The sequence below is a fragment of the Acomys russatus genome, chromosome 4 (assembly GCF_903995435.1).
Source record: "Acomys russatus chromosome 4, mAcoRus1.1, whole genome shotgun sequence".
Classification (NCBI taxonomy): domain Eukaryota; kingdom Metazoa; phylum Chordata; class Mammalia; order Rodentia; family Muridae; genus Acomys; species Acomys russatus.
The window spans coordinates 38,931,755-38,945,472 of record NC_067140.1 but is presented as its reverse complement, the minus strand read 5'-3'; the positions used below and the strand labels follow the sequence as shown (position 1 = coordinate 38,945,472).

The following is a 13,718-nucleotide window of genomic DNA, read 5'->3' as shown; positions in this document are numbered from 1 at the left end:
CCTAAATCTGAGGTTGAGCAAAGCCAGTCTGCTGTCCTGGGCAGGAGTCAGGGAGAAGAAGGGCGGAGTCCTAGGGCTGTAGGCTTCAGAGTCAGGCATTCCTGGTAGACTTATCACAAGCTCATCCACAAAACATCTCAAAGATGAACTCACTTGCTTCTTGCAGCCATTCCGCTCAGTGGGTGTGTCTCACTGTCCACACATTCTCTGAGGACGGGGCGGGGAAGAAGGTCGGATGCATTTGCTTGCTTGTTGTTGTCTATAGCAAGGAAGTGGCCATCAGTATTCAGACCCAGGCAGCTGCTTCCAGATTTAATGAGCTGCTGTCTCCGAGGTCAGCTTCTCGGTCAGAAACAGGCTATTTCTGCTACTCTGCAGATACTTCTTAGGCTAAAACATAGATATATAAATGTTGTGCATCTCGCGGCCTGACACACATAAATAAAAAGACACCACTCTAGGTACAATTTGTTCTTATTCCTTACTATTTTAATTTGTTGCAGCAAATAATTGCATTTCTGTTGAACTGGAAAAAAATAGGTAAGTAGCCAGATTCTAGGCTTTGGAGCACCTTAGCCTTTTCACAACTTGGGAATTATAGGCTTCCATCCCACGAATCCAGCCAGCTTCTCTTCTTTGTATGCTTTACCCATGAACTAGATAAACTCGATGAGCCAGGGAATGGTGAGGGTAGGAACGGGATTATCTTGCTGATGCTGTGTGTGTGTGTGTGTGTGTGTGTGTGTGTGTTGTGTAGGTCTCTCTGTAGTAGGTGACTGTGGTGTGCATGTATATGTGTCTCTGTGTATGTATGTATGTCTGTGTGTATATATTTCTCTGTGTGTATATGTCTGTGTGTGTGTGTTTGTTATGTCTCTGTGTGTCATGTATGTGTGTGAGTGTGTCTGTCTTGTGTGTATGTGTGTGTGACTTTGTGTGTATGTGTATATGTGTTTGTTTGTTTATGCATCTGTATGTGTGTGTTTATATGTATGTAGACACATGCATGTGTGTGGACCAGAGGACAACCTTGGGTTTTTCCTTAGGAGCCATCCATGCTATTTCTGAGTTGCAGTGACCTGGGGTTACCAGTTCTGGCTAGCCAGTGAATCCTGCCTGGGGTTGCAAGTGCATGCTACCTGGGTTTTTGTTTGTTTTGTTTTTGTTGTTTGTTGTTTGTTGTTTTTTTCCCCACTTTACTTGGGTTTTAAAGTTCCAACTCAGGCCCCCAACCAAATTTTTAAAGAAATCTCAGCTTTTGAATGAGGGAGTTGTCATGGGGAAGATACTTGTCCAAGTTGTCTCCTCTCCTTCTTGTGCCCAGCACCATATCTAATACCTAACAGATTGCTAGTAGATTATTACAGATCAAAGAAGTAATCAGTGGGCTCCCTAGTCTCTCTGCCAGCTGCTCTTTTCCGTGTCAGTGGGGAGAGCGTGCAGAGTGTATTCATAAGAGGGGCAACAGCTACTGCATTCCACTTGAGATGCAGTTTATCTGAGTTAGGGTCAGAGTCTGCACACTGGCTGCCCTAACAAACTAGACTCAGTCACATATCCTCAATAGCAATGGCGAAAAGCAGAAAAAGGAGATTAATTCAATATAGTCATGTTGAAAAGGGAGCAAAGGGATCTAGTGACTCCTCAGGTCCATCTTTTGGGGTCCTGGCATAAGATTTAGTCTTAAACAGAAGGCAAGAGGCATGCCTGACTAAGCGGTCTTGGTCACAGTGTGGGCCTGACCATCACTGACCCATTATTGTCTCAGATCCAGACTGTCTCACAAATTGACAGAGTACATGAAATCTCTGGGAGGCAAGTGTACCCTTTGACCACACCACAGTTCTGCATTTTTTTCCCTATTTGAGCATGGGATTCCTGGGTAAATTCCAATTTTTTGAGGACTACTGTTTAGGAGTCTGATAGGTTATGGGAGAGGTGCAAGTGTCTCTTTCATATGTTGTTGGGTTTGTTGTTGTTGGTTTTGTTGTTTGTTTGTTTTGTTTTGTTTTGTTTTTTACCATCAGCATGGCTATAGACTGAGGTGGAAGTGTGGGAGACCTCCTAACTCTCAGTTTGGCTGACACATGAGTAGAGATTTTGTTTGTTTGTTTGTTTGCTTGTTTTTCAGAGGTGTCCTTTCCTTGTTAGACAAGAACAGAGTACATGGTGTAGAGGCAGCTGTGTAAGCTAACTCAGCTGTGGTCTGCCCACAGTTTGACCAGCCAGCACTCCTCCTGTCCCCTGGCCCTGGTCCTCTCTCCCTACGTCCTCTTCCTCTGTGTCCTCTGGGAACAGTGGTTCTCAGGTTACCAAGCCTAGGGAGGGCTGGAAGTGCAGGTTCATAGAACTTTCAGGATTCTGTCACCCCTATGCCTGCCTGCTTCCTGACACTGTGCCCTTGCTTGGAACTTACTCCCATAGTCCTTTCTTGGATTTCTGATTATCCTCAGTAACCTTGGTGATGACTACTGGTAATTTTATAATCTTTTTGAAAAGTGTTTTGAACATGATTGTATTCATACAGTTCAAAATTGTTATAGCTGGGGCGAGGGAGATGACTCAGTGGTAAAGTGTTGCCACATAAGTGTGTGGACTTGAGTTTGGGCCTCAGTGCCCATGAGAATAGCTGGGTATGGTGGTGTGTATTTGTACTTACAGTAGTGGGAAGGCAGAGCCAGGAGGATCCTTGACGATCAGCTCAGCCAGTTGACTGAGTGAGCCACAGGCCTTAGTGAGAGACAGACCTTGTCTCAAAAAACAAGATGGATGGCTTGTAAGGAATACCTGAGGTTGACCTCTGGTCTCCACATACACATGAACACACATGAGCATACATCTTCACACACACACACACACACACACACACGCACACGCACACGCACACGCACACACACGCACACACACACCTCCCCTATAAAAAGGTTTAAGGCAAAGAATCTTTGCTGATACCCCAAAAGCCTAGTTCCCATTTCCTTCTTTTCAAAGGCAGATGTCATCATTGTAACAGTATCTCGTTGAGTTGTCTTTAAGACCATCTTTCTGCATGTGTAGGAATGCACACAGAAGTGCACCTGGCGCCCTGGGGTTCCTTGTTCAAGGACCACAGACTAGATTAGACATGGGTAATAAGGTGGTGTATCTGTAGGAGCTTGGGTCCCCTTCACTTCAGGGAATAGTATGTTAAAGTGTTGTCTGGCCCTACTTAACTTCTAGTCACAGCCTCAATATTCAGCCTTGTGTTTTTTCTGTGTTATTTTGAAAGTGTTTCATGTGTCTAAGAATCAGGGTGCCTCAAGAATTCACGTCAGCTGTGATCACCGGAACAAGACTCACACGAGTTCCAGCCAGTCCAAATTCCAACACGAACAGGGGCTGCCTCATAAGCTTTACTCCTTACCCTTCCCACATCAGAGGAGCTATGACAGTTGATGACAGCTAGAGGAGAGAGTCATTTTTTTTCTTTGGGGTGGGGTGTAGCCTGGGTCTTCTCTGCTCTGTTAAGACTTATGAAATACCCAGAGGTGTGTTCCTATGGTTATTTGAAATCCCATAAAGTTGACAATGAAGGTTAGCAATCACAGACACCAATTCCACGGCATGTCATGTGATCTCAGTGTTATGTTGATTCCTCAGCCACAAAGACCGTCAGGAGGCATTTTTGCTTCCTAGTGAGAGGCAGACTCCTTGCCTCATTCTGCTTTGAAACATCCATGCAGGTGGTGCTAGCTGCTCCGTTCTGTTTTCTCTCCCAAGACATGCTCTCAGCCCAATTACTTTAAAAAAATGTTGATTTATTCAGTTTTCTTTCATGTGTATGGACGTTTGCCTGTGTGTGTATGTATATGCACTGCATGTATGCCTAGTGCCCACGGAGATCAGAAGAGGGCATAGGACCTTCTGGAATTGGACTTATGGCTAGTTATACATTTGTAGTGTAAGATGGGAGGCTTTCTCCTGTGGTCGGGTGACCTGGGCAGGTCTTTGTTCCACCCTCTTAGACAAAAAGCCCCTTCCTCTGAACCTCAGCTGCAGCATCTTTAAGATGGGTACAGAATAATAGAATTGTGAGCCTCCATGTGGATGCTGGGAACAGAACCTGGGACCTCTACAAGAGCAGCAAGTGCTTTTTATGGCTGAGCCATCTCTTTAGCCCTAGCCCAATATCTTTTGATTGATTCATTTCCACCTCTCATCAGGCTTGCCCACATCTTGGAGAACTCTTGGGGTGCATTGCTGGAGTGGCTCTTAGGTTACCTGCCACTAAGTCAAATTTAAAAATGCTTCATTTACTACCTAATATTTCTGCTGTGGGTAACGGGTCATGTTTTCTGTGTGGTTTCAGCTATCTAAGCTTTTGTGGACATTTCACCTGAGTGTTTCTCTCTTGCTCTGTCCCCAAATTCTTGTTCCTGTTTTATGCACATAATGACATATTGCTGTAACTGCCTATTTATTCATCAGTGACATGTGTGAGCATGTTCTGAGGGAAGTTAACACCTAGCAAGATTGTCAGAAATTTGAGCATTTGCTCATTAATAACCATAGCAGGTGGGAGAGGCAGTGAGAACCTTGAAGTCAGGGAGATTTTGCTCCCTAGAGAACTCACTGGATTCCAGGAGCCAGTTTTTCTTGTTTGTAGCTTTTTCTCACCTTGTTTGGATCAAATTCAAGATGAATCAGCATGGATGGGCCCATTATCTGTTTGTTTATATCTTTAGCACTTAAGATGCTTTGATATGCTATTATTTTATTTGTTTAACATCTGTATGCTATCTGTCCACATGCTTCACCCAAGAGTGAAAACTCTAAGAGAGCAGAGACCTTGTGTGTCTTCTTCACTGTGGAACAATGTGTGGGAAGATACAGGGCAACTGAATAAATAAATGTGTTGCCTAGGTAACCAGAAACTCAATTCTCCTCACTGTGGTCCCTTTTGCAGATTGCCCCAGTACATTCAGGGTGAGGTGAGACCACCCAAACATATCCTCAATTTCGAGTGACTTTCAAGTCTAGGACAGTGTGATGGACTTAGAGGAGAGGGGAGGTGGAGTTATAGGACAAGGTGTCGACTCTGAAGAAGGTCTAGGTTTGACCCTTGGCTCTTGGATTAATGTGTGAGATGGGGTGGGCACGACTTCTCCATCTACGGTACTTGTAACAATTGTGCCATCCTGCACACACTTTAAAATCTTAGGATGAGGAATGTCTGAACCATGTGTTTTAGACTCTAAGATGTTTATAGATGTTTGTCACTGCAGCAGCACTGGGGGTGGAGGGCTCTACCAGACCCTAGGAAAGAGAACTCCTTCTTTCAGCCTAGATTCTACCCCCGTGCTACTGGAAACACATTGTCATTAGTAACCAGCCCTTTGTTGATGTCCTTTGGAGTGGGTCTTCAGCCCCTGTCATCACACCAACAGCTGCCCGACTGAGGTTCTCTGTTTCTCTCTCCCCAGGCGGCTGCTAAAGAGTGAACTTGGATCATTCATTACAGACTATTTCCAGGTAAGCTCAGAGAGTCCCAGCATCCAGCGTTAATGAGGTTGATATACCAACAGGGTTAATGCTGCACATTTGCTCATTCCTTCAATGCCTACAGTTCTATGTGCTGCAGTGGCTGTAGGGGACTGCTGAGCCAGCTTGGTCCCTGATGCTAGTGGAGATCTGTCAGATCCCTTGCAGTAAGTCGTAGGCTTTTGGGTCCCAGGACTCATTTATATTGTTAAAAATTGTTGCTCATTTGATTCCTACCTGTCTGTCCTTACTATGAGAAATTGTGTCTCAGACACTTTGAAATATGTCTTAATTAGCTTACAGAGGACTACATAGCACATCTATGAGAGAAAAAAAATTTCCAGATTCAAACAGTATTAAGAAGAGTGGCATTGTTTTTGGGTGTGCAAATGTCTGCATGGCCTGCTTTCTGGAAGCCAATGTTTTCATCTTTCTGCTTCTTATTAGGTGGGTTGTGTATTGCATGCTGCACAGTCTCTGGACAGCTGTGCTGTCCAACACTGCGACGCAGGTGGGAAAAAGCAGAATCTGCTTTCTGTTACTGAAGACATAGTTTTTACCCAGAGGACCCTGACTCCCACCACTGCCCTAAACCCTTCCTGTCCTGTGTGTGCTATTTAGTTGAGTTAGGTGTGTATGTGCCCTTGGGCAGATTATTTCTTGCCACTAAGTCTCCTAGTCTGTTCTGTTGATGGCGGGATTAGACATGACAGTCAGACTTCCTTTCTGCCTACACTTGTTGAGGGGTTAAAAAAAGTCAAGGTACCAGATCAGGTCTCTCTCTTCCTCTGCAAAGGACAGTTTCTAAGTCATAGACACAAGCTGCTTCCTTAACTCTAACCAGAGGTGTTTGGAAGCTTCTGGGTGACAGTGAATGACCAATGTCCATGAAGTCAGCCCCTATTTCTCACTCATTTGTTAGGTGGGTTTGGGCAAGCTGCTTTATTTCTGTCTGTCTCAGTTTCCTTGTTTGTAGGATGAGAACAAAAATATAGTTTACCCCATTGCTGGTTTGCATGAAATAACAGTGGTGGAGAGCTCAGTGCCAGCTGTAGCAGGTACCATAGCATGGGAGTCAGGGTCATGGACCATTGAGGTACCCAGGGCCCAGTATAGCTTTTACTGAGTGTGTTACCATAAGAAAGTTGCCATATTTTTTTTTTTATTTCACTTTGCTCTTCTAAAAGCCATGAGATAACTCTTAGGATCTTCCTGTATAGGGTTACTGTAGGGACTAAATAAACTGTTATTTACAAAGCCCTTACTGGCTAGCACAAAATAAGAGAGTAATAGCATTTGTTAAATTTATGCTGATTCTTATTTATTATTCTGAGGCATAACCCATCCATTCAAATGGGAAAAGGAATGTAAAAATACATATAGTAGGGGCTGGAGAGATGGCTTAGTGGTTAAGAGTACTGGCTGCTCTTCTAGAGGACTCTGGTTCAATTCCTAGCATCCACATGGCAGCTCACAACTATGTATAACTCCAGTTCCAGGGGCTCCAACACTCACTCCTAGCGCGTGCACACACACACACACACACATGTGCGCACACACATACACACACGTGCGCGTGCACACACACACACATCACATCTCGTTTGCAGGTTTTTGTGTGTTATTTCGTATCCAAGTAGAGCAAAAATAGAAAACTAGAGATATGTTTGCATAAGAAACCTGAACACCATTTTGCTTTTTGACTCAAGTATTAGGAAATGTCAAACTCTTATGTTCACTTTTAAAGAATGACAGATGCCTGTCAGTTAAACACAAATGCGTATAAATACACATGTGCACACATGCATACATGCACACACACACACAGAGCAGAAAACAGTAACTCTAAATCTGGACAAACCAAGATCCAGAGGAAGCCTGGAATTCAGTCAGGTCATTCTCAGCTGCTTGACCTGTAGCATGTGTTGTGGGGGTGGGGACGGGAGACTGAAGACTCTGACTTTGAGTCCCAACTGTGAATCATCTCCTTTACCCTTAACTCAAAGGTCAGCCTCTACCTCACTTCGCCCCCTGTGGTCTCTATTGATTGATTTGAAGCTAGGCTACTGAGAACAGATTTTTTTTTTTTTTTTTTGTGAGTCCTGAAGAAGCCTGCTGGCTTGGCCTGGCCTGTCTTCCGCCCTGACATTTGAAAGAGATGGGGGTCCGTGTGGTTTCAGACAAGTCGTAAATGTCAGCTGTCTTTTGGTGTTTGGGGCTACCCCTAGGCCAGTAGGAAGGGTGTGTCTGCGTGGGGACTTGAGCATATGGGAAGCCCTGAGGTTTTGGGGGTGGCTAATACTGCTTACAAAGATGCCAGATACTTCAAAACTAATAACCACATGTCATTTCCTATCAGGAACTAACCAGAGAAGGTGCTTGGTGAGCACTGGTCCTTTTTCTTGGGGTGTGGTGTGGGGCTAATTTTCAGAACTTTGAATCTGAGATTTTCTTATTTGCAGTGCTAAACTGGGGGCTGGGGGGTGCAGGAGGGGTGGGGGGGAGGCTCTCCTAATAGTGATTTTAAGTGGATTTTTTTTTTAAGTTGTGGATATATCTTCCCTCTCCCACCCCCATGTGCTGTTTTCATGTTTAATGTTTTAGGGAGAGCAGGAGGGACTGTCTACCAAACACACTAGAAAAGACATTTAGGAGCCTAAACAATGTCAGTGAATAACATCAGAGAGCAGGTTTGGAAAGTATTTCCCTTTTAAAATGTTTACTTTAGCCCTTACCTTCATGCCAGAGAAAGTCTGAGCAGTCTTCTGGGACTTAGCAACCTCCTCATTAGAGGAAGAGAGAGCTGGCCTTAAATTTGGCATTTTTAGCTAGGGATATTTGACAGGCTAAGGTTCTGTGTCAATATTTTGTTGTCGTGAGTTAATTTCTGAGTTTTTTGTTTTTTTTTTCATTTGTGATAGTAGTGTTGTTACAGGGTCCCTTTAAAACACAATGACAATTTATTTCATTTATTTTGGGTTTTTTTTTGTGATTTTTAAAAAAATTTTGGTTTTTTGAGCTAGACATCCTCTGTGTAGCCTGTCCTGCACTCGATTTGTAGACCAGGCTGGTCTCAAATTTATAACAATCTGCCTGCCTCTGCTTCCTAGAGTTGCTGGGATTACAGGCATGCACCACCATGCCTGGCTACACAGAGACAATTTTGATAAGTAGCTTTAAGGATGACGATGCAGGTGGCCCTGGCTGTGGCCTCCAGGCTGAAGGTGGTTCAGGAGACATTTGAGTGGGGAAGGCTGGGGCTGGGCACCACTGAGAAAGCCTCTAACGATGCACCAGAAATCTCCACACAGGAGAGAGTCCAGAGGCAAGCTCAGCTTCACAACAGTCAAGGGACAAAGCCATAGGAGGCTCCAACGAAGAAGAACCTGGAGAAAATCAGGGAGACCTATGAGAAGCAGTGCCTCAGGACAATCAGGGAAGTCCTGAAACCTTGGTTGCTCAGAAGAATGTGTGAGGCTTAGATCCCCCTAGCCGTGTCTCCCCCCCCCCCCCCCCCCCCGCCCTTCCTACAGGCACCTGCATTTGGAAGTGTGGTCTGCCCCCTCCTGGGACCCTCCTCTCTCAGTGAGAGTGCACCATTTTCAGAGCCAGGAGCCAAGCTCTTCTGGTCTGGGGCTCTGCTTTTGCTAGCGCAAGCGAGCATTTTTATTCTACAAATTTAAAGAAAGAAAAGGATAATGAAAATGGCCTGAGGTGAGGGCAGGGGCAGCAGGTAGAAAAAAAACGGTGCTTATCTCAGGTCTGCACACAGAGAAGACAGCCTGTTTGGTCTGCAGGAGCCTGAGTAGATTTTCCTGAGACACTGGCCAGAGAAACCTGACATTTCCAGTACTGACTCCCCTCCCCCCTGTCTGTTTTGAATTGTGCCTGGGAGGAAAATTGAGGTTTCAGAGTAGAACTCTATCCTAGTGACTGCTTGGAGGGAGAACTGGTTCTCTGTCATGCTTGAAAATGGATATTATAAAATGATCTGCATTTTTGGATTGCCTAGTAATAAAGTATCTGCACGGTGTGAAGTATGGGAGGCAGTCGGGGTGTCGAACACCTCACTTTCTCAGTTCTTCATCTGTGGGTTACTGTGTTTGCTAAAAACCTTGCCTCAAGGCCAGAAGGTTCCATTTCTTTTGGTGGAATTAGAGTTTTGCTTCATATAGAAACTTGAGCTAGAGTCAAAGCTCTGACTGAATGAGTGTTAAGGGAGAAGGAAAGAGGAACACTACAGTTACCAATAGGTCATGGATTCCTGGCTGTGTTTGACGTATGTACATGCGTGCTTGCATGTGTGTGTGTTGGTGTTGTAAGTAAGGTGTGGTTGGACATTGCAACATAAAAGCACAGGGTGTCTGGGCCTACCGTGCACATACACATGTATGTGAATATGTAAGTATGTGCATATGTTTATCTGATTGCTGCAAGAGCCCCAGGAAAGGACTGATCATCATAGTGCAAGGAAGATGTGCACTTGGAAGTAGTTGACAGAGGAAACCCATGGTGAGGGGCCCTAGGCAGAATGGAGTTTAAAACTGAAAACAATGCAGAAATGTAAGTGAATCTACAGCCGGGCGTGGTGGTGCACACCTTTAATCCCAGCACCTGGGAGGCAGAGGCAGACAGATCTCTGTGAGTTCAAGGACAACCTGGTCTACAAAGCGAGTCCAGGACAACCACGGCTACATGGAAAAACCCTGTCTCAAAAAACCAAAACCAAAACAAACAAACAAAAACAGTGAATCTACCACCAGCAGCACACACAGTAGTAGGATGGGGATGGATGATCAGGCCCAGAATAAATAAATATAAGTGAATAAAATAAATAATTATGAAAATGGAACTTGTAAGGGACAGATAAGACAGGGTATTGAGAATAACTCTTGTGATTTTCAAATCCAAACTGAATGGGGAAGAAAAAGCACTGTTCCCTTTTTGTCCCATCTTGGAAGACTTCTTTAAGATGCAAGATTCCCCAAAAGGAAATAGAGATTTTGAGGTGTCCAGCTGGGAAGAAGGGGGACTCCATGCATAAACTGTGGGTTAAAAGTGGGGCAGTGCACAAAGCAGCTTGCCCAGGATTATGCTTGTAGGTGAGAAGGTCATTAGGACTGAGGTTGGGATGGTATTTGGGACAAAGGCTTGGTGAACCCTGTGCACACCAGAGTGGCCCAGAAATTCCTGTTGGCCACCCTGACCTCTGAGGTGGAGCTAACTAAGTCGAGGTACAAAGAGTATCCAGCCAGCCAGGGGTTGTCTTTCTCACGCTTTCTTGCTCCCTGTCTCTAGAGCAGTTGTATGAATTCTGTGCAATTATTGGAATATTTTTATTGTGCTTGTCTCATACTTTATGAAACTAGTGGAAAAATGAGTCTTGAGATGGATAACTTCAGGCCTTAATAGGTTTTAAATAAAGACGGAAATCAATGAGGTAATGGATCATTGGCTTCATTGGATTTGGGTTACTGCGTCTTTAATTGTGAGGGGGAAAATGCTATCAGTACAAAATGCTGAAAATATACCATCTGAGGATGGGCTCTAGGAAAGAGGCGTGGTTGGGGCTTTATCTATTGCCCTTCTTAGCTCTATCGGAGCAGGGTTCCTTTGATGTCATGCAGGCCTGTTCTGTGTGGGAATGTATTTCAAGGAGCCTGCAATGTATGAAATTGAGCGATTTCTTATAGACCAGATAAGGACTGAGATGACCCAGGATTCGTGGGGAGGCGAAGCGAAGGCGCAGCAAGCTTCAGTAGGTGCTGCACGTGGGGTGTGACAATGAGCAGACATGGCCTGCTGCCTAACGGTCATGGGAAATAAAGGTCGTTGTGAATTTTCGTTTGCTATGGAAAGCTTTCTCTGATGCTCCCTCTGAGAGTTATAATGAAGGCTGGGCATGTAGCTCGGTTGGTAGAGTGCTTAACAAGCATCCACGAGGCCATGTGTTCAACTCCTAACGTCCCAGAAGCCAGCAATGGTAGTACATGCCTGTAATGTACTTGCCATGGAGTTCTTTGTCCTGGGAAGGTAGAGGTGGTTTTATCCCTCCCCCCAATCCTTTTTGATTACCTTTTTTCCCTAGGTCCCTCTGATTGGGTTGGGAAGTACCCTGCTTGACAGGTGACATACATTGACTGACAAGCTGTACCCCGACACATGCCTATCCTCTTCTCTGCTCATCTCAGTACCTCCATCCAGCCCCACGCTGCCCAGGATGAACTGATTCCCTGCCCACCCCACCCCCGCCCCGCCATCAAAGGCTCAAAGGCCTTGGGATGCTTTCCTTCAAACATTCCTTGTTGGAGTTCATCCCAAACCTCGTTTTTCTGTTGGCAGCCCATTTCTCTGCATCTTAGTGGCGGGGGGGAGGGAGAATATGTCAGCTCTTCCCACTTCCGGATCCTTCTGCCACTTCATTAATGTGCTACGTTGTCCATGGCCAAGTTCACTGATGGCGTGCCAGCAGGATGTGTTAAGTAACAGCCGGCCCACTGCCAGCTCCCAAGTCGTTTCCCAAGGAGCTACTATTTAATGAACTGGTGGTTTGTGATTTGAAGCTGGCTGGGGAGGTAGGAGGGAGAGCCATTGGGGGGCTGGGAGGGGTCAGAAGAAAAAGTCCCTAACTGTCACTACTGCTTCACAGCAAATGCCTGCTCAGAGCGTTTGGATCCAGGCACTTGGCAGGGTTGGAATTTTTTGAGGTGAGATTTAGAAAGAAGAGATGCTTAGAGAAATAATGTGGAATACCTCAGTTAAAGCTTACCTTTCTCTCTCATTCCCTTCCCTCCTTTTGTTATTTCCTTCTCTCCCTCACTTCTTTCTTCCTTTTTTCTCCCTCCCTTGGTTTTTGTCTCTCAGAACCACTGAGCAGGCCTAAGTCCCACAGATGACAGTGGTGTGACCTTCATAATCTTCAGGGCCCAATGCTAAGTGAAAATATGGCAATAGATAGGCTGTGGACTTCCATCTCTTTGCAGTGGGTTTGCCACTGCTGCATACAGAAGTCAGTTAGCCTCTAAGAGGTCTTTGGACTCTCTACATTGTAGCACATATGACATAGGGGGGCAGGGAGGGACAACCACGCCCACCTAATTGTTAGCAAATGTGTCACAGCACTGCCAGACCCTGGTGGGGTGGCTGCCACCATGCTTATGTTCCAGAATTTGTAGGCATGTGTCCAACCCTGACCTCCACACATCATATCTTGACCTCCACTAACCACACCCCATTACTGCCTAAGTGGTAAGTCAGAGTGGGACAGTGTGGGTGTGACCCGGACACTGGGGACATCAAGCCTGCAAATGCCTCCTGGGAGGTGGTAGCTCCAGACTCTCTGTGCTTTTATGTTGCAGTGTTCCACCACACCTTCCTATAACACACATGCACGCACATGCACACACACACACACACACACACACACACACACACACACACACACACATACACACACAGACCACACATTCAGAGGTCTTAGAGATGTCAACAGCACCCCCTTCAAATGCTAGACCCTAAGAGATGCAGGATGCACAGGAGTGCAGGCACCTGTATGACTGACAACATGTGTGTAGACTTAACAGAGGGAAGATTCTTGATCAGTGGTGTCCCTGGAGTGAGGTGAGGACAAGAGCAGTCCTGGTGCCTGAGGTCAGATTGTTGGTGTGTGAATGAGAAGGTTCTCTGGGGAAGGGAAGCTAGGTACTGGGCAGCCCCTGAATCCTGGAAGCCCCGCAGGCACTGAAGGAAGGACTGACTCCTAGTGGAATCTGAGCTGCATTCCTGTGGGCTGGAGTCTGGGGAAGGGAACTCTAACCTAACCTCCGTTACTGCAAGATCAAAGCATTTGTGGCATGCTTTTCAAGGGGTTTTTAGCTTCTTGGAAAATGGAGCCCCTTAAATATCAGCAAATCTGTGTGTGAGCAGACCGTGGTGACCACAGGCTCCAAGCGGGGAGAAGGACTAGACAAGCCGAGAGGCTCCTTTAGACCTCACGTTTTTTGTTTATTTTGATCTAAGCTACAGAATTTCCGAGCTGTGTATCATGAGAGACTCAGAAAGAATGTTTTCTGTGTCATTTCCCTCCTAAGCCAGAAATAACTCCTTTTCCTTGGAAACGCATATTTTTTTCCCCTTCTAATATCTCCTTGAAGGGAGAAGACTAAGGGCCAGGAAGGAGGCCCTGGGCCATCTGTTGGAAT

General features: G+C 45.5%; 1 protein-coding gene across 1 annotated transcript in view; it reads left to right on the top strand.

The window, feature by feature from the left end:
- The window catches only part of Prr5l (proline rich 5 like), a 57,415-nt gene that overhangs the window by 9,551 nt on the left and 34,146 nt on the right, over nucleotides 1-13,718 (top strand). Inside the window, exon 3 of the mRNA XM_051144218.1 lies at nucleotides 5,460-5,508. Within this exon, the coding sequence (XP_051000175.1) occupies nucleotides 5,460-5,508 (49 nt within the window). The remainder of the gene's footprint in view (nucleotides 1-5,459; nucleotides 5,509-13,718) is intronic.